The sequence below is a fragment of the Strix uralensis genome, chromosome 16 (genome assembly GCF_047716275.1).
Source record: "Strix uralensis isolate ZFMK-TIS-50842 chromosome 16, bStrUra1, whole genome shotgun sequence".
Taxonomy (NCBI): Eukaryota; Metazoa; Chordata; class Aves; order Strigiformes; family Strigidae; genus Strix; species Strix uralensis.
In genome coordinates, this window is record NC_133987.1 from 4,640,257 (window position 1) to 4,658,802 (window position 18,546).

General features: G+C 51.6%; 1 protein-coding gene across 7 annotated transcripts in view; it reads right to left on the reverse strand.

Annotated features, from left to right (window-relative positions):
• Nucleotides 1–18,546, reverse strand: part of TRAF7 (TNF receptor associated factor 7) — a 36,287-nt gene that overhangs the window by 4,217 nt on the left and 13,524 nt on the right. For 6 of the 7 annotated variants that reach the window (XM_074886545.1, XM_074886548.1, XM_074886546.1 and 3 more), the window contains 15 exons: nucleotides 17,558–17,676; nucleotides 17,294–17,351; nucleotides 16,051–16,142; nucleotides 11,306–11,422; nucleotides 9,893–9,985; nucleotides 8,104–8,137; nucleotides 6,676–6,859; nucleotides 5,854–5,988; nucleotides 4,780–4,997; nucleotides 4,108–4,181; nucleotides 3,016–3,064; nucleotides 2,377–2,504; nucleotides 1,202–1,284; nucleotides 747–786; nucleotides 217–333 (listed from right to left, as the gene is read on the reverse strand). In XM_074886545.1, coding sequence (XP_074742646.1) covers nucleotides 217–333; nucleotides 747–786; nucleotides 1,202–1,284; nucleotides 2,377–2,504; nucleotides 3,016–3,064; nucleotides 4,108–4,181; nucleotides 4,780–4,997; nucleotides 5,854–5,988; nucleotides 6,676–6,859; nucleotides 8,104–8,137; nucleotides 9,893–9,985; nucleotides 11,306–11,422; nucleotides 16,051–16,142; nucleotides 17,294–17,351; nucleotides 17,558–17,638 — 1,503 coding nt within the window. In that variant the 5' untranslated portion in view covers nucleotides 17,639–17,676. Of the gene's footprint in view, nucleotides 1–216; nucleotides 334–746; nucleotides 787–1,201; nucleotides 1,285–2,376; nucleotides 2,505–3,015; nucleotides 3,065–4,107; nucleotides 4,182–4,779; nucleotides 4,998–5,853; nucleotides 5,989–6,675; nucleotides 6,860–8,103; nucleotides 8,138–9,892; nucleotides 9,986–11,305; nucleotides 11,423–11,742; nucleotides 11,884–16,050; nucleotides 16,143–17,293; nucleotides 17,352–17,557; nucleotides 17,677–18,546 lie in introns of those variants that run through there. The other variant, XM_074886550.1, reaches the window with a different exon arrangement.

Genomic DNA, 18,546 nt, shown 5'->3' on the forward strand with positions numbered 1-18,546 from the left:
AGAACATCTCTGACTTCAGCACAGAGCATGGGCTGAAGCTCTGCAGTGCTGGCTGCTCTGTGTAGCCGTGCTTCTCTCTGTGGCTCAGGAGAATGTAGCAACAAGGTCACCTACAGACCAAAGTGCTACTTTCTTCTTCCTGCTTGGACACTGCTGCCTGATAATTTGTACCCTTGGTCCCCGACGAGGCCTAGAGGAGCCACCCCAGAGCTCTACCTTGATGGCTTTGAGAGAGCCGCTGAACAGCATGTTATGTGAGGAGACCAAAGTGCAGACAGGATTGTCGTGTGCTCGGATCGTGTTCACTTTCTGCAGGTTTTGAATATCCCAGACCTGCAAAGGAGAAGAGCGCCCATGAGGGGCAGGGCCAGGCCCCTTGGGCTGAAGGGAGGCAGGCAGGACAGGGCAAAACCGCAGGCAGGACAGGGCGCCTGCACCAGCCACTGTCCTGGCTGATCAGAACTGAGCACCCTGCCCCAGCTCACAGCACCAGCCTCCTGCTCCCCACGCAGGAGCGGGGAGTGGGAAACCCAGGAAAAAAACGCCCAAATCCAGGAAACCAGCCTGAATCCAACCCACGAGGAACATGGCTGAAGGCAGTGGATAAAGCACACACAGGTTATCAGTCTTACACCACTGGCAGCTGTAGAAAAAAGGACCCAGGTCCCTGCTCTAGAGCAGCCTGGAGCTGGGCTGTAGATCTCCCAGCCCAGCTGCAAAGCGGAGCAGGGGTCCGGGGTACTCACAATTATGGTGCAGTCAGCAGAGCCGCTGTACAGCTTGTTCCTGTAATGTCACCAGAAAACAAAAGGAGGTCAGCGAGGGAGAGCAACACGTGCAGGGTCCCAGCTCGTTCCCAGGCACCATGCTGGGCGAGGAGCTGCAGTCCCACAGCCTGACTGGGCCAAGACTAAGCACACCAAGGCCAGGAGCGGAGCCCAGGTCTTGTGGGGAAGCCAGGCTGGATTGGCCCATCGAGCAGGAGGCCAGGCACCCCGCTGGTGAGCAGGGAAGGAAGCCAGAACAGCAGGGGAGGCCAAAGAGATACGCTCTTTGTCAGTTTTTAAAGAGCAAAGAGGCAAGCTGTGCCTCTCCGGCACAATGTTGGCACGTGCAGGACCGAGGATGGGCACTGTCATGCTCAGGAGCCCCAGTGCCCGCCCCCTCTCTCCCGCAGGGGCAGGTGTCCCTCTCCACTCACCCCTGGATGCAAAGAGCCAGTACAATTCCATCGTGACCCTCCAAGGTCTTTTGGCACTTGTATGTGGTACAGGTATCCCACACCTAACAGGAAACACAAGGCAGCAGAGGGTCACACGCCGGCAGACAGAGCAGCTGGGGACCCGGGCAGGATGTCAGCAAAGCCACAACAGCACCGAAACGAGGAAACAGGCTGTCACCTGGGCACCTGCCTGCCGGGCTCCCAGGCAGAGATAAGCTCGTCTAGGAAAGGAAATTTACTGCAAAGGGTCAGGTTGAAGTTAACGAGACACTGAGACACTGGACAGCAGCATGCATCAGCCCTCTCCAGCTCTGGCTTTCCCAGCCCAGGCCAACACAACACCAGGAACCAGAGAAGCAGCTCTCAGGCTCCTGCTTTAGCAATTCACACCCTGTCCCAGGCTCCAGTGGCACAGCACAGCTGCCTCTGCCGCTGCAAAGGTTCTCCCGCTGAGCACACCCTGCTCTCTCAAGAAAGGGAGCATAGGTGTGTGTGCCCAGAGCAGCCAGGACAGGGGAGAAAGCTGTTTTCTTTCAATAAAGCACAGCAACGTCTGTTTTCTTCCATGTGGCTCTTGCTATCGCTCAAAGAAACTAAATCACAGCTCTGCTCGTGGCAGGGCTGGTTGTGGCAGCCGCTGTGGCTCCCCAGCCCAGCCCAGCCAGCAGCCACCAGCAGCCAACATGGTGACACTGGGAGCTGCTGTCTAGGCTGCACTGGAGCAGTGCTGTCAGTCTGAGTTACTGAAAACAGGGCAAAGAAAAACAAACATGCCATAAAATGGAAAAAGGACACATCCGATCAGGGAAAAATGCTTTTTTTTTTTCTACGATGACTTTTTATAACAATGGAAAATAAAATCAGAAGCTGAAACAGTCTTGAATGACCTAAACACTGTATAAAGCAAAACCAGCAGCAGGAGGAATGAGATTTTAATCAGGACTTTGCAAAACCCACTATTTGTCTCTTGATTTCACTATCACATAACGTTTCCTCGCAGAGAATTTTGCCCAACTATAATTGCAAAGAATCATTTAAGATTCTTTGGGAGAAACTTGGGGAATTGACATCCCCCCACCCCACAAATTCAGCTTCTGCCTCACCTGAAGCACATTTACAAATGCAGGAGATACACAGAAGACACAAGCTCTCACCTTAATGGTTTTGTCTGAAGAGCCACTGAAGAGCAAGTCTCCTATGGAGTAAACGCACAAACACCAGACAGGGCCCTGGTGTCCCACAAAGGTGCCCTTGCACTTGAAGATCTGCTGAGGATCATAGGCTGCAGAAACGAGAGGGCAGGTGAGAGGTGGGAGAATAGTGCTGCGCCCCATCACACTGAGTTCGGAGGGGACCGAGCTCCCCGCACCAGCCCAGCAGGTTCCTCCTTCCACTTCACGCTGTCGCAGGCCAGAAGGAACCGTGAGACCCTCCCGGGCTGGCTGGAAGGGCTCGTGTCCCACCCTTACAGCTCATCGACTCAGCACTGCTCTGAGCCCCAGGCTCATCCCCTAATGCAATTCCTGGGCTGGACCTTGGAGGCCAGAGATGCACTTGACCTCTCCCCGCAGCAGGTAATAACCCTGCAGCACTGGGAGTTCCCCTTCAGCCAGTGCTTCTGGCAAACCCAACCACTGGTATTTTCTTCCTGCAGCAGCCGTGACCCTGTGAACAAATTACTGCTGCACCCAGAGACAACTGTTACCTTGCATATCTGTGACCTCGCCTAAAAGGGCTCACTGGCCACCACCCCAAACCCAGTGCGAGAGGACGCAAACCACGTGCATACTCACATCCAAGGATGCCCATGTTGAGCCGAGCATTAATGTGGGAGAGCTCGTCCTGAAAAACAGAACAAGCTGCATGAGCTGCAGCGCCATCAAGACCAGCCTGCCCTTCTGGTTATGGCTTAAAGACTGTCCCCCCCCACTGCTAAAACCGCTCTTGCCTCTGGGCAAGTCTTGACTCCCTGTGAAGGCCCTCCCTCGGCAGCTCACTCATCCCCTGATCCGAGGTCTCCTGCTCTAGGAGTCTGTCACCTCCCTCCAGAGGCCAGGGGGCTCTGACAGCATCTCAGACCTGCACTAAACTCGTCAGGATTCAGGCAGGCACAGAAATACCTTTCCAAATACACTGTCCTTGCTCTGCCATTCACCAGACTGCTCAAAATAATCAAATCTGTTACGGGGACTGCTTGCTCAGCTGGGCTCCTGAAGCCCACCTTGCTGGAGAAGAACTGGAAGGTCTCTTTGTAGTCTCCGCTATGATCCAGACCCTACTGCGTCCACAGGGCCCCTCTTCATTAGTATGCTTAGGTAAGCCAGGACAAGCTCCTCCTAATCAGCACATCCAGTGGGATGCAGTCTGCCCGGACTAGGGAGGAATGTCTATCCAACATCAGTGCTTGAATAATGTCCAAAATCATGAGACAGCTCTCACCCCCAGCTTGTTAGCAGGGATCCGCTTATCTTCCTGCTTTCTCTGCAGGCAGAGAGAAGGGCATACTGTCCCTGGCTAGTATAAAAGGTACAGGAGTGCCCAGGCTTTGGAGCAGAGGGCTCTCTCCTTGCTGCAGGGCTCCTCTCCTCTGTTAACATGTGTCCAGAGCACCAACAGGCTGAGAAAAGGCAGCAGAACCAGTTAAAACAGCAGCCCAGATGGAGTGACCAGAACGTGCTCCCTGAGCTGCCTTTAACTCAGCCTAGAGGAAACCTTCACCCAGACCCCAGCTGCAGTAAAACTGAACCAAACCTGGGCTGAGCAGAGCCAGCAAGTGGGAGGGAACCCCAAAGACTACCCCCACTGCAGCAGAAGCCTAACTAGAAGCAGAGCCAGCTAACTCCACGCAATTCCTACTCCGCCCCAGGGCCCGGCCCCCTCCTCACGTTCAGCATGGAGGCATCCCTGCGGAACTCCATCAGGTCCTCGCTCAGCTTGCTCTGGTTCTCGTCCAACACATCTACAAGAGAGGGACAGGGACAGTCCCACTGTCACTGCTGAGTCAGTGGTGGCGTCCAGGGGAACAGGCAGAGGACACGAGCTGCCTCCTGACCTCTGAACAAGGAAGGAGGAGAACCCAGGGCTGTCATCAGCAGGGAAAAGCAGGAGGGTGTCTGCTACTCAAATGCAAATTGTACTCGGGTGCTGAAGACCAGGCAGATTTCAGAGGCAAGGCAGGGCTGGGCACAGCAAAGGTGTCCAGGAAGCATGCTTGCTCCAGGACGGCTGCATCGCTGGCTATTTGACTTGCTGGTTTTTATGGTGGCCTGTGCCCATGGACTGCACAGGAGGAAGTCACAGGAGAAAGCTGGTAGCTGCCTGCAGATATTTCTAGCACTTGCCAAGTGATCGGGGACTGCAGGATTAGGTCCCACGATGTTCTGGCAGCACAGGAGTCAATGGAACCCCTATTTGTCCCTCTGCAAGGAAGATCTGAACCTCCCAAAACCTGCTCAGCACCAGTTTTAAACATGGAATGAATCACAATGCACCATCCTAACAAAGAGCTGCCCCGTCCCTACGGCTCTGACCACAGAGCTTGTCCAGTGCAGACTCACCAAACTTGAGCTCCAGGTTCTTCTCCAGCTGGTCGATTTTCTCCGAGAGCTTCCCCAGCATGGAGCGCAGGAAGGCAATTTCCTGGTCCTTCTGGGCCATTGCCACCTGCATCTCATGGAAGCGATCGTCTGTCTGCTGCAGGAACTCCTTCAGACCCTCAAACTTGCACGTCTCCAGGTGGGTCTCATAAGTGTCTTGATTTCCTATGAACGTACACCTGCAAGGGCAAGGCAGGGGTGCTCAGGGAGGTGTGAGGCCTGTGCGGGTCCCCGCCGTCCCGATCCCCGTACCAGGAGCTGGGTGCAGGCAGCTGCAGGGCACAGAGAGGCCAAGCAACTCCTATTCTTCTAGCCAGGGCACTGGCCCCAAACTGAACTTTCTGTCTGTCTGTCTAGGTAGTTGCAAGGAAAAGCAGATCTTGGGCAAGAGACAGGATGTGGTGTCAGTTCACGTGCTCACCAGGAGCTCAATCTAAGAACCATCAAAAAGACAATGGAAAAACCTGCAGCTGACCTCAGCAGATGCTGAGTGGGGCCTGCAGCAGGCAGGGAGTCAGGGTTGCTTGGTCAGGACCTGCCTTGCTCTGCTTCTGCCAAGACATCTCTTCCTGCAACAGCAACCTTAGCTGTGCATCCTGCAGAGAACCCCCAGCCCGGGCTGCACTCCTGCTCGGGTGACAGTCAGCCCTCTGAGGCTGGTCAGCACTTCCCTGGCCGTGGGAGAAGGACCAGTTTGAGACAGTGCCATGGTGCTCGCATCACTCGGCCTCCTCCCTGCATGGCTCTGGCCGCAACCACTGCTCTGACTCTCCTCCAGCTGGTTCTTCAGCCTACGCACCTCTCCGTCCTCCTCGGCTGCCAGCAGGGCTTACAGCTGGGCAGCGTGACCTGCCTGTTCTTGACCAAAAGCTCGGGGGCTGCCTTCTGCAAGCCTGATCTCAGTCTCAGGCCAGTGCACAGCACTGGGTAGAGTTGCTCAGAGCCCATGGGGCTACCCTAAAGCTGCAGGAGCTGAAAAGCAGCCCAGAAATGAGCTCAGTGCATCCTCCCCACTAAAAATCACCAGCTCCTTACCCGTATTTGGAGTGGGGACATTTTATGTGCTCGCACTCTTTCAGATGGGCCTCCAGGTTCATTTTCAGGAGAGGTGGGCAGCTGGGGTTATTGGGGCAGCGAACTGGCCTGTAATCACAGCTGCTTTCATGATCTCTGCCATTGAAAGAAGCAAAAGGAGGGAAAATCAGCAATAAGCAAAAATTAATGGAAACAACACAGATCGTCAGTAAAGGAGCAAACCAGCCCTGTGACACTGTCAGGTGATTGAAAGCCTCCTGCTCTAAGACTGCAATTACAGCTTTAAATTCACATTTGGCCAGTAAGTTGAGAGTAACAATAGGCCACATTTACACAGGGAACTTCTACTTCTGCAGCTGACTGGCAGAGCCTTCAGGCAGCTACCAACAGGCAACAGGGAAGACAGTGAACGCATTTAGGATGGGGAGGGAAAGAGATTTCAGATTCCTAGGATATAACCAGGATAACTCCTCTTACAAAAAGAATCCCAAGGTCTCTGCTTGACCAGTCACAGTGTTTCAACCCAGCTGTGAGGTGGCTGCTTTCACAGTGTGTCCCCTGTCCCGATGCTGTGACACTCAGCTGGGAGCAGAGAACAGCCTCCTCTCCCTGAGACCAGCCCATCATCCTGAGACACAGTGGGAAGAATTGTCCCCTCAAGTCACGCTGCCCATTCCCACACCCCTGCAGGCCCCAGCAGAGCCGTGCTGGCAGGAGCTGTGCTGTCCCCAGGAGCCGCAGGGCAGCTCAGATACAACAACAGATTGCTGGTGGTGGAGCCCTTTCCCTGGAGAGGCTGCACGCTGGTAACAAGCCACTTACTTCCTGGCACTCAGTTTAATTGTAAACGGACATCCACGGGGGTCCACCTCGAAGGCAGCGGGCTTGCTGCTGGCTGCAGGCCGGCAGCCATACTTGCAGTGAATGAAGAGCTCCCCGATCTGCTCAGCCACCGCAATGTTGTTAACCACTACGGTCAGTTTGGCATTGTCCACGGGGCACTTCTCTGCCAGGCAGGGAAGCAAAAGAGAGAGTCAGCAAGGGCTGAGACACTGCAGGAGCATTTCCAAGAGCCTCTGTGGGGAAATTTTTTTTGCCTTCTCTGGCCAAGATGGCAACAGAACCAGCCATGAATATTCACGCAAGGTCTGCAAGCCACTATCTCTGGTTTGTCTTGGGGCTCTGTGAAAAGTTAGTTTATGTTAATCCATGATAATTTGAGCTAGCTGCCAATGAAAGGCCACCCTAATGCAGACTACCTTGTGCTTGCTGAAGTGTGAGAGTATCACAGGCAGTGAGAAATGCCCCACACATCACCCGCTCCCCCACCCGGGCCTGGGCTCAGCTCCTCCGCCACCAGCGGGGCACCACAGGCCAGGGATGCTACAGCAAAGCAAAGACATGAGCTTTGAGGGCAGGAGCAAAACTGAGCAGCTCAGGATTGCAACTGCAAAGCCTTTTGCTACCAATCTGTTGCTTGGGATAGACATAACACAACATGGTGACAGGGGATTAGCAGGCGAAGCAGAGGGACCCCTCACATGTGGAAGATGAACATCTTAAGGCAGAAAGAGTTGCTGTTTTGCTGGAGTCCCCAGGGCTCGCTGTTCGGGTAATACAAATGGCTTGGCTTTGTGCTGAACAATGGCTTTCCAAGAGGGGCACAGACTCATGCCAAATAAAGTCTTTTTTGTAGTGCAGAGTCCAAATCAAGTGGGAGCTGGTTAGGCCAGGCCAGCAGCCAGACACTTGGGCTCCATCAGGTTTCTGGGAGAGCTGGGTGAGCTAAAGCAGCTCTGTGTGCTGCTGTGCACAGGCTCGGTCAGCGGCCGAGAGCTGGCACTAACGGGACAGCGAGGAGGGGTTTGATGGGTCTCTGCCAAACACAGCCCCCCGTTCCTTAGACAGGCAGCCACAGAAAGCTTTCTGTCTGAAATCAATGGGTCAACTCTGGGCGAGACGTGTATTATCCTGGGATTATCCACTGCATATTCCAGGATTTGAGAACATCCTGTGCCCAGGAGCTGGGCCCAGCTCTCTAGTTCCCATGCGACAGCATGAACCATCAGAGCTCAGAGCTGCACGGCCACCCGTGCCCCAGCCCCTCGCTGCTGCAGTGGCAGCCTGTGACTGACAGCTTGGTTTAAGCCCTTCAGTCATCTTTCTGTGGGTTTCGCTTTAAGTGAAAGCAAACAAACCAGAAAATAACAGTGTTTTGGCTGCATCACACAGGAACAGTTCTGTACTCACCAGATGTTAAGGCACATCTTCTACAAAATGTGTGCTATGGAGACAAAGAGGAATAGCAGTGTCACTGTAAACAGTATCGGACAAATTATTCCCTGTGGCTAACGATGGGAAAGGTGGGAGATACCAAAGCCTGTGGCTCAGGGGCCTCAGCAGCTGTTCTGGCTGCTTTACAGCTCAGCACGCTCCAGTCTGCACCACAGGGCAAAAACCAGCTGCTTGCTCAGGCAGCTGAGAATGCAACATGGGTCCTGCTCCTGAGAAGTATTAAGCACCTGGTTTGAAGCTCTCAGGGTTCTGCCCTGTTCAGGATCAGGCCATGACCCTGGTGCAAGGCAAAGCCATGGGCACGTTCTGCCACACGCTGATATTCCTGCCCTCCAAGTCTGCAGGGGTTTCTCTACTTCACCCTCCGCTCTAGTCCATGGCATTCCTCTCATTTCCCTGAGACGTTCTCAAGGGGAAGAGCAAGGGGACGTCTGGCCTCTGCCTGTCCTTGGGCAGTCAGCCCATCGCACACCTCCCTCTGTAGCAATTCTAATGTAGCTGAAGCTCTCCTGCTGTCAGGTGGATGGCACAGCTGGTTTGCAAGCCCGTTAAATGCACTGTAAATTTTGCCACTTTCAATAGCTCTCTAGCTCTCTGTTCTTACAGCAGAAACGTATAGTAACAATTTAACTTGATAAAGTAGCGAACACAATCTAACATGCTAATGAATATAAAGAAAGGAACAAAGGCTGCAGCATTTCACTGGTCCTGAACTTGCCCCATGGGTTCCCTGGAGCCTCCTCAGCCACGTTCCCTTGCCATGGGGCCTGTGCTTGGCACCAGTGCTGGAGAGGCTGCAAGTCACTCGTCAGAGCTGTTATCTGCTGCCCTGCTCAGGCGGCCCTTTCCTGCCCTGCACAGCTGCATGGTGCTCTCTCCAGAGCTGCCAAACCAGGACTGCAAATTAAGCCACTCTGCTTCCTGCAGCATTTTTTTTTTCCATATTAACCAGTACATTTCAGCATCTCCATGAAGAGCTATATACTGAAATGGTGTAGGAAAACTGCACCAACTTCCAACACCTTTGGGGATAGCACCCTCACTGCAATAAACAATCCTGCTCTCTGCTTTTGTTGCTACAGCTCCGTCCTAGCAATCAGAAGCATTAGAGAGCCCGTCACGAAGCCATCTTTCTTCACATGTAGCACAGAAGCAGGAATAATATACAGTTTCTATTAAATCCCAGTGAAATGGAATATAGAAGAATATTCATAATACTCTGTGCCTTTTATTAGAGGATCTCAAATCCCTTTGCAAGCATTAACTAAATGAAGCTTCAAGCCATTCTTGTTTTATATGAACTTTCTTCCCAGCTGAAGAGCAGCCGTTCCTGGGGTGCCCAGGAGGCAGCAGCACTCTGCAGAGCCCTTCAGGACAGGGGATGAGGAGTTTCAGACCTCACTGAAGCCACACCAAGGAGACTGAAGGTGGCCAGGACAGGAAGGCTGACAGTACAGCTCTCCTGGGAAAAGCTGCTCGATTTTAAGCAAGGCTCAAAGAAGCAGCTAACTGCAGCGTGCCCCACGCACCCCACTGCAGACTGGTTCAAAGCTGCCGTGTGGGGAAATCCAACCCACATCCATCAGCATCTCTGCTCCTACGCTGGCCTGGCTTCCCTGGTCAGGGGCTGCCTCCTCTTTGCTCAATCAGGCTGACAGTCACTGGGGACAGTTCGGGGCTTGTCTATAGCTCACACTGGACATCGTGGAACCCACGCTTGTGATTTGGAAGAGTACTGCCTTACCCCACAGGTTGTGATGACTGGATCCTTAAACACACTACAGCACAGTTGGCAGCACAGCTTCACAGACGGTTGTTCAGCAAACACCAGCGGCTCCTGAAGAGGAGGGGAGAAAGGGACAAGGAGAGCACAAGGATTAGTCCAAACGCAAAAGCCTCCAGCTCTGCAGAAGGAGCAAAACAACTCTTCAGCTGTGAGCCTCAGGGAGCTCTAAGGATTTCATTATCTCGAAATAAACTTTTGTCTGGACCTGCCGACCTCCAGTATGTAGGAGGTAGGGGAAGAATGAACTTGGGAATGGCTGGAGACCCTCAGCTCATCACAAACTGGGGGCCACCAGCATCTGGGAAGATCAGGACCCGACAGCAAACTGCATGGACCAACCCTTTTGCCAGAGTGACTCAAGTCACCAGAGCTGTGTGACCTGCACTGTCTGGTACTTTTTGCTTGGTTGGATTGAACAGTGCGTTGTCATAAATGTTCCCTGTACTAAGCCTGAAGTTTAAAAGCAATTTTAAAACAGCTTGCCCTTTTGTATTTTTGAAACATCCTGAAGGAAGGGCTCGTTCATTCCCTTCTGAAGCAGAAACAACATTGTTTCTGCTGCAATGGGCGCATCTCCCCAGTTTTGTTTACCAAGCAGGACTGCCAGAGCACGGGCTCTGAGCACGTCCTCTCGGAGCAGCACAGCTCTGCGCTCCATGCCAGAGCCGGGCTTCACATTTCAGAGCGTTTCAAATCAATCACTGCAGTTCGGTCTGTCTTTTCATCCTGGGCTGCTCTCAGAAACACAAACACAACCCCCTGGGTTCCTAAACACGAAACACACACTTTTATCCCAGACCTGTGGCAAAATGCCGCCTGACCTTTTATGCATCCAGTCTGGGGTTAGTTACTGGGTCACAAGCTAAGCTCAGCTTAAAAGTGTCCCCCCCCCTGACGAGAGTCACATGTGGACAATTCCTTGCACCCTCCTGGGGCTCACAATCAAGTCAGTGGGGTGCCAGCAGCCCTAAATGCAGGATGGGGCTCTGAATCAGGGGGCAATTGTATTAGTCTTGCTGCCTGGGGCTAGACCACCAGCCTAGACTTGCAGCCCCCTACTGCTCTGCAGCAGAACCAGGGAATCACACATGACTTTGCTAAGACTTACAGTTTTTCTGAGAAGCAGAAAAGCCTCACCACTGTCCCCTCTTTACAGCCAGGGAAATAGTACACAAGGAAGCAAAGTAACTTGCAGAAGTCAGTGGTGGAGGCAAAATTAAAACCAGGAGTCCTGACAGCCAGGCTTTTAGTTGCCAGACACCATGAAAAATCTTCCTATGATAGCTCTATGTACTCACAAGAGTCCACTAAGTTACTCTTTTGACACTGAACTCCCTAATACTGCTCCTTCAGAAAATCCCAAATACCTACTGGCTCCTCCTCTTCCTCATGGAGTGAGAACGTCGAGCGCAAGGACATGTTGGACTCAGAGTGCAATGAACGGACGGAGATAGCAGAGTCAGAGCGGCGTGGGGTGCTGATCGGAGGCTTCAAAGAGATAAAAACCAGTTCTTGTTATTCCAAATAACTCCCCCGGCTCCAAAACCCTATGCACAGAGACTTCAAGTTCAGTCCCTCCCCTCCACAAAACTCAGCTGCTCCATTTGTTCATCCACTCCGCCAAGCTGCACTGAGCGGCCCCCAGAAGTAGCGCGTCCCGCTGCTGTGTGCCCTTCCCAGCAGCCGGGAAGGCTGCGCCGTGCTCAGAGACAGGACAGGCATCATTCAGCTTTAACTTTCTAAACCAAGCTGACATCTAAATTCCAAGCACGTAACTGTCTCAAAGGTGCATTCGTTTGTATACTTACCGCGCGCACCCGCAAAGCAATGGTTTGGAAGAATTAATCCTTCACAGAAAGCTTTGTAAATCTCCCCCAGAGACAGCTACCAGCTTCTGCAGTTTCTATAATCTCTGCAGCAGCACTTGTTGTTTCACTCGCTATCTAACTTCTGCCAAATTTCTTTGCGTAAGTGTGGAGACTTCCTTCTATTCAATTCAGTAACAGACTGGCTTTGTCGCTTCCTGCTCGGGAGGGGAGAGCTAAGTGGACATTGCATGCACCAATCAAGAAAAATCCCACTGGTTACGGCGGCCTTGGGATTGGCTTTGAGGGAACGCTGCTGCTGGAATATTAACTAGAAGCGCATCTCTAAGGGTGGAATATCAACCAGCAGTGTGCAACCAAGGTGCACTTCGGCATCAAAGCAAAACCAGGGACTCTTCAGAACCGTGGGGTGACTGGACTTGGGGGTCTAGCACAGCTGGTAGTGCAGCCACTGCTGGGGTACTCTGGAAGAGCTGCTGCTGGCAGACTGGGAAGAGCACAGAGAGACACAATAAAGGTCTTCAAGGAGTGGAATGGATGGGCTGACAAAGAAATGGGAGCATTGAGCCATAAACTTCAGCCACTTCACATCATGAGATGCTCAATGCCCCAGCTGCCTGTGCCTGCACCCATCACACCTACACGTGGCTTGATCGTAGCCTGGGTCAGTTGGCAACTCCTACAAGTGCTGGCAGGAAGGAGACCTGGAGATCGCTGGCACTGCAAAGAGGGACTCCCCCTGGATCAGGTCATTCCTGGCACTGCCCAGCTGGAACAGGGAAAGCCACACGGATGAGACTCTGCCACCCTGCGTTCCTGTCCTGCACTACCTTGTCAGCAAAACTGGTTTGTTTTTTTTTTCCCCCCTCGTGTTGAATTTGAAACTCCCAAGACACATTTTGTGTGGTTGCCTTGGGTGAAAGTGTTGACATCACACCCAAGGAGAGACAAAAGCGATGTAGGAGGCCAGTGAGGCAGGCAGGAAATTCAGCAATGAAAGATGTAAGATGAGGTTCAGAGACTGCTGCCTTCCCCAGAGACAAACTATACTGCAGTCTGAGTGCAGTCCTCACTGGGCTGCAAAAGAGGAGCAGACCAGGATCCTGCTGGTTCCTCACACTACTCTGCTTCTTAATTTTTATGATACTGGGATCTTAGGAGCTCAGAAGTGCTGCATCTTCTTAGAAGCCAAAGCATAAAGCTCCTTTTCTTAAAGACGGCATATTTATTGGCTAAATATGTAAACCTTGAGGAGGAATGGTTATAACGAGGTAAATCAATTTTATGTGTATCCATTAATTTTATTATTTTCCTCCACTAGTAACAGAAGTTATTAAAATAACAAGAATGACTGTGCATAGTTCCCATTCTGGAGGTGACACAGAGATCAGGGCAGCAAAGGCAGGCTCTGCAGCGAGGCACTTTTATCAAGAGCAACATCCTGTGTGGATCACCAACGGAGGGGGGGGGACTGCAGCCCAGGAGCACTTCCAGGAGGCAGGGGTGTGAGACACAGCCTTGCTAGGCTTGTGCAGCACTGCTCAGCTCCGTGTCCTGGCTGGGCTGGTGTTAACTACGCAGGAGAGAAGCTGATGTGCTGACAAAGATCACTCCGCTTGGGCTGCGGAGACAACGCTGTATGGCAGAGGTGCACGCTGGCGTTCACTGCCCCTCTAGGCATCTGCAGCCTTTGTTTTTGCCAAGTAAACAAGGCTAAGACTCAAGAGTCCTCAGCTCTACAGGGTCCCTGCACTGCTTCCTGCTCCTAGTCTGACTATTTAGACTGAGCTTTGCAGCACTAGTCATGCGTAGAGCAGCCGGTACAAGGGGACCAACTGCAGGGTGCTCTTGTGCTGCAAACAGAGCAATAGGGAGCGAGGACCACAGGACCCCCATGCTATGGGCTTCTGCCCAGGCTTGGGGGGGAACCCCTGTGCCCCAAAGCCAAGGAGCGCCAGGCCCCAGGGCAACGTTTGCAGTTCAAAGCCTGCAGAGTTCAGGGGCAGGGTGGCACAAGTGGCACTGCTTCGGCCAGGCTTGGATGTGGGAGGATCTGTCAGAAAGGTCCCACCTCCCCACAGCTGTGCCAGGCCTATTTCTGCACTAAACATCAGTTCCACCTTCCAACAGCCCAAGGATGGAGTGCTCAAACATCTTCTGATGGAAGATGGGTAGCTTGCTGCTGGCCAGTAGCTCAGTCCAACCTCTGGCTGAGAGGTGAAGCTCCCTGTTAACAGCTGAGACTCTGGAGAGCCGGTCAGCTCTTCATCCGTTAGCACACATTTGCCCCAATATCCGGCTGCAATCTTTAGGTGCAGCTCCCATCATGTCAGCTACAAAAGCAGCCTCAACGTGAAGGTTCCAGCACAGTCCTCGCTCCTGCTACCCCCAGGCATAGCAAGGCTGGGAACCCATGGCACTGTTTTCAGGAAAGATGACAGCAGCCGCTCAATAATCCCTGTCTCGCAGAACACGCTGCTCCGCTTTTGGTTTCGTTAAGAGAAGCTTTAAAAAGAAAGAAAAAGGGGTGGTGGAGGTCACAGGAGGGCTGTCTTGTCTCCAGCTGTGTCTCTGATGGCTGACAAGCCCTTGGTAGCTTCTGGAGAAGGGAAAATTTAGAAATGAGGAAGGGAAATCCCAGATTATTTCTTGACAAAGCAAAGGAAGCTTCCTAAAAGGGTTAGTGGGAGTTTGTCTGGAGCAGCAGGCAGAGCGGGGCTGTGGTGCTTCTGCTTTGTTAGCACCTCACACTGCAGGCTGCTTCCTGAATCACTCATTAATCCTCTTTCTATTTTTGCTCAAGAATATTCAGCGCTCCAGGGAAGGTGGGCCGAGACTGTCCAAGAGGACTGCGGCGAAGTCCGTGGAGAGATCTCCTGTTCTTGGCTGCACACCTCAGTTCATGACACTGGGGTTTTCAAAGGAGTCAGGGAGCTTCTCCATCTGACATGGCTAAATGTAAAGTCCCCAGCACTCCCTGCTCCTCTGGAAAAATCCTCACCTATGCTCTGAGCACAGCACTCAGCCCACGGGATCAGAGCTGACAGCCAAGGGCTTCCTGGAACAGTGGCCCAGCACCATGGGGTCAGTGATGTGACAGAGAGCTGTGTTTGCCAAGGACACAAGGCAAATGTTCAAAGGACTTGGAAAAAACCCCAAACAAACCCCACAGAAAAAACAAAAACCACCACAGGCGCACATAAAACACAGCAGGATCCCTGAGAAACAGAAGGAACTTTATAGGATGCTGACAATAAAGCTCTTTGCAATCTGGTGTCAAATTTATTTTAAGAAGTGTTGTAGCTCCATATTGTTGCTGACCCCAGTCTCTGCCAGTGCCTAACTTCAGCAGCAGCACTGATCCATTTATCCCTGGCCTGGAAGGTGGGTCTCGTAACCCAGCAAAGCCTACAAGCATGCACTTAATGTGAAGTCTACTGCTAACATGCTTAAATCTAACCAGGAGCTTGTGGTCATGGGATGTGGCTGGAGCACTAGGGACAGGAGAAGGTCGAGGCCTCAGAGCTGTCCATCCATTCACTGAGGTTTGCTGTTGCTGTTCTTGATTTAATTGATTTAGATGATTTCTCTTTAAGCAGCTAACCCTGAGGCCTGTCAGATCACTAAATTCTCCCAAAAGAAGTTACTCAGAAGTGAGTGTGATGAATGAGAAAGCTGGGTCTAAAATTGGGAAGTGCTTTTCTGCAAAGATATTGTGAGACATGGGAGTGGTTTGTGTGAGAAGACCCCAATGATGTCATTCCCCAGCTGTCTGTAGTGTCCGACATCCCTCGCCGCAGGTTCCAGACCTGCTCCCTGCGGTCAGAAGCCCCCTCTGGAGGTGGAAGGAGGAATGGATTTTCTGATCCTAACTGCAGGGCCAGCTCTGCTGCCCAGGCACAGCCCCAGACAGCGCTGACAGTAGCTCTGATTTCCCCCCAGCTCAGGAGAGCCACAGCACACTGCTCACCTCAGGAGGCACGTACACCCCAACAAGTAGGCCTGGGGGATCTGTAGCTCCCGGGCTTTGTAACCACACACCATTTTCAAGCAGTCTAAAAAGCAGCACCAGTCTAATACCCCAGGTCAGAAGCGGCCTCTGCTTTCCCAGGGGAGCAGCCAGGAAACGCCAAACCTGGTCCTGCCTCTGGTGCAGACATCTGCCTCCAACGTCACGCAGCGCATGGGAATGATGAAGGAGGCAGAGGAGTCCAGCGGAGTACCAGACATCTCTCATTTGACACATCATCAGCTAAGCCAGTCAGCATGGGGGCTCCTGGCAACACCTACCATGCCATCGTCCTCATCTCGTGGGGAGTAGGTGAGTGTGCTGGAGGAGGATGGGGTCCGACGATGCTGTTTAAAAGTATTGGTCCCGTCAGCTTTAAAGCAAAAAAAAAAAAAAAAAGCAAACATTTAGGCTCCTCAGTAACATTTAAAAGCTATAGGTCAGTCTCTGTAGCTGTAAGTGTACCTTGGCAGAGGAAAAGGCTAGGGATTCCCCAACTCCAGTTCATGACCTGGACGTATCAGTGCAGGCAGAACAATCCTGATCTCCGATAGCTTGCTGAAAAGCATGCGGCCCTTTGAAGGTAGCTGGCCCACAGAAGAGCACAGATAATATCCTAACAGGTCCTTAGGTTAAACACACTGTTGAAAGGAAACCTTATACTCCCACATATCTCAGTCACCCATAAAAATCGCTTCAATCAAGGGAGGTCTGGATATTCTTGTAGCACAAGGGAAGCACACTAAATTAAACTGGAGATATTTGTATAAATATCATGTTAAAGATCATTATAAAATGTTGAATGTAAATATTCAGGAGTCCAAAACCACCTAGAGTCTGGAATCCTGTACAAATGTAATCCAATCATCTTCCCCAGGCTGATGTTCATTTCCTTATCTAAATCAGTGTCAAGTGCCACACTTTATCTTTACTGAAGTAAGGATATTTCTATTCCAGAATGAAACCAGACCTCTTCCTCCATTCACACCACGTGTCAGGGCTCAGACTCCTCACCTGCTGGGCTTTGAGGAACAAAGCACAGGAATTTTAAATGAGCAGGTACACGTGCACCCCCTCCTGTCTGAGCTAAAAATGGCCATGGGGGTTTTATCAAAGTGTCCAGAGTGACTCACAATCAGGCAGAGAGGGAAGAGGGGAATATTCAGCGCTGGTAATGATTGCATGAGAAGTCACAGGGATAAATAAGATTTGGTACCGAGCTCTGTATCAAACCCTGTTGTACTATCCTAATTTCAGCAAGGGCTTCCCAGTGGTACTGTTAAGTCTGCCTAATGGGAGAAAATTTCTGTGCATGCTCATTTCCATCACGCCTGGAGATCAGATGCCATGATTAAATAACACTTGGGCTGCATAATACTAAAACCAGCACCTCGGCACCTGTCTGCAGTGAACACAGTGATTCTCCCAACAGCTTTATGATTTGTAAAACAACCACAACAAAAAACCTGGTAGGGATCACACACAGTGCTTTGGGGAGAAGCTCTACGCATGAAATACACTCACCCTTTGTGATGGTCGTCACAGCAGAGTAGGCTGGCCCAAAAGTTGTTTCCATTCTTGTCTGAAATATTGACAAAATGAAGGTCAGTGCGTATCACTACAGCACAGCCCAAAGGCTTGCTACCTCTCCTGAACTGGTGAAAAAAAAAAATGTACATACATATTCCCAGCTTTTATCTGTGGATATTGTGATTTTTAAGTGGCAAGAAAATACCATATTTTCAACAGGCATCTTCATTTTCTCAAACGAAAAACCACCAGCCTTACCCCGTTAGTGTTTTCGGAAGTAGTGATGTTTGTTGTGCCACTGGAGAAACGATTGTAGCGAGCGTTCTTGTTTGAGCTCATAATCTAGGCCAGCATCTGTTAGTCATGGGAAGTTTGCTCTGCAGAAGACAGACAGAAGGAGAGTTAGGTTCGGTGTATGTATTTTCCTGGGCTCAGAGAACACTCTCCCGCAGCATTAAGGCTAAGTATTTACCTAAACTCACATAAGCCTGGATTTTCAGAAGCAAGTGGCAAGGACAAGCTCAGGTTCCTTCAAATCATTCCTGGGTGAGCGTTCAGCACTTTCTAAAAATATAATTATCTTCTAAAATAACTCCTCAATCGCCCAAATACTAGAATCATTAGCTGCTTTTACAAGTATATGATTGTTTTAACAGCAGATGAGACTTCTCAGGAGACTACTTACTCTAAGATCGCATTCCACTGGCCATGATACAGATCAGTCTTTTCAAAATGAGAGTATGTACCCACTGTGACTGAGTCCTAGCAGAGAACCACCCTTCGCAGGCTCTGTATCTGGTCTTCTCTCCCTCCCCAGTTTGAGTGTAGTCCAGAAAGTAGGTTGTCTGCTGCTTCCCAAAACACTTTGCATGGAGCAGGGAAGAGTAAGCAGGGCCCTAAAAGGGAGCTCCCTCCACCAGACAGCAACGGCGAACGCAGAGCAGACTGTACCGTGGCAGGCAGAGGGATTTTGGCTGAGGCCACAGATACAAGCGTGATCTTTCAGCGTGCCGGGGAGCTGAGCGCATGGAGGACAGAAAAGGTCTCTGGGTGTAAAGCTATACCCATAAAACCCTTACCCATTAACTGTGAGGCTCAAGCTGAGCTGGCCTGGACTCCAGACCCCAGGGAGCTTGTTCACTTGCAACTCTGAGGCTCAGGGCACTTTCTGAGCACACGGTAGAAACAGCCCATTGAGTCACCCGGGGCTTTGCTTTAGCACGAGGGGCTGTGACTGCCTCCCTCCC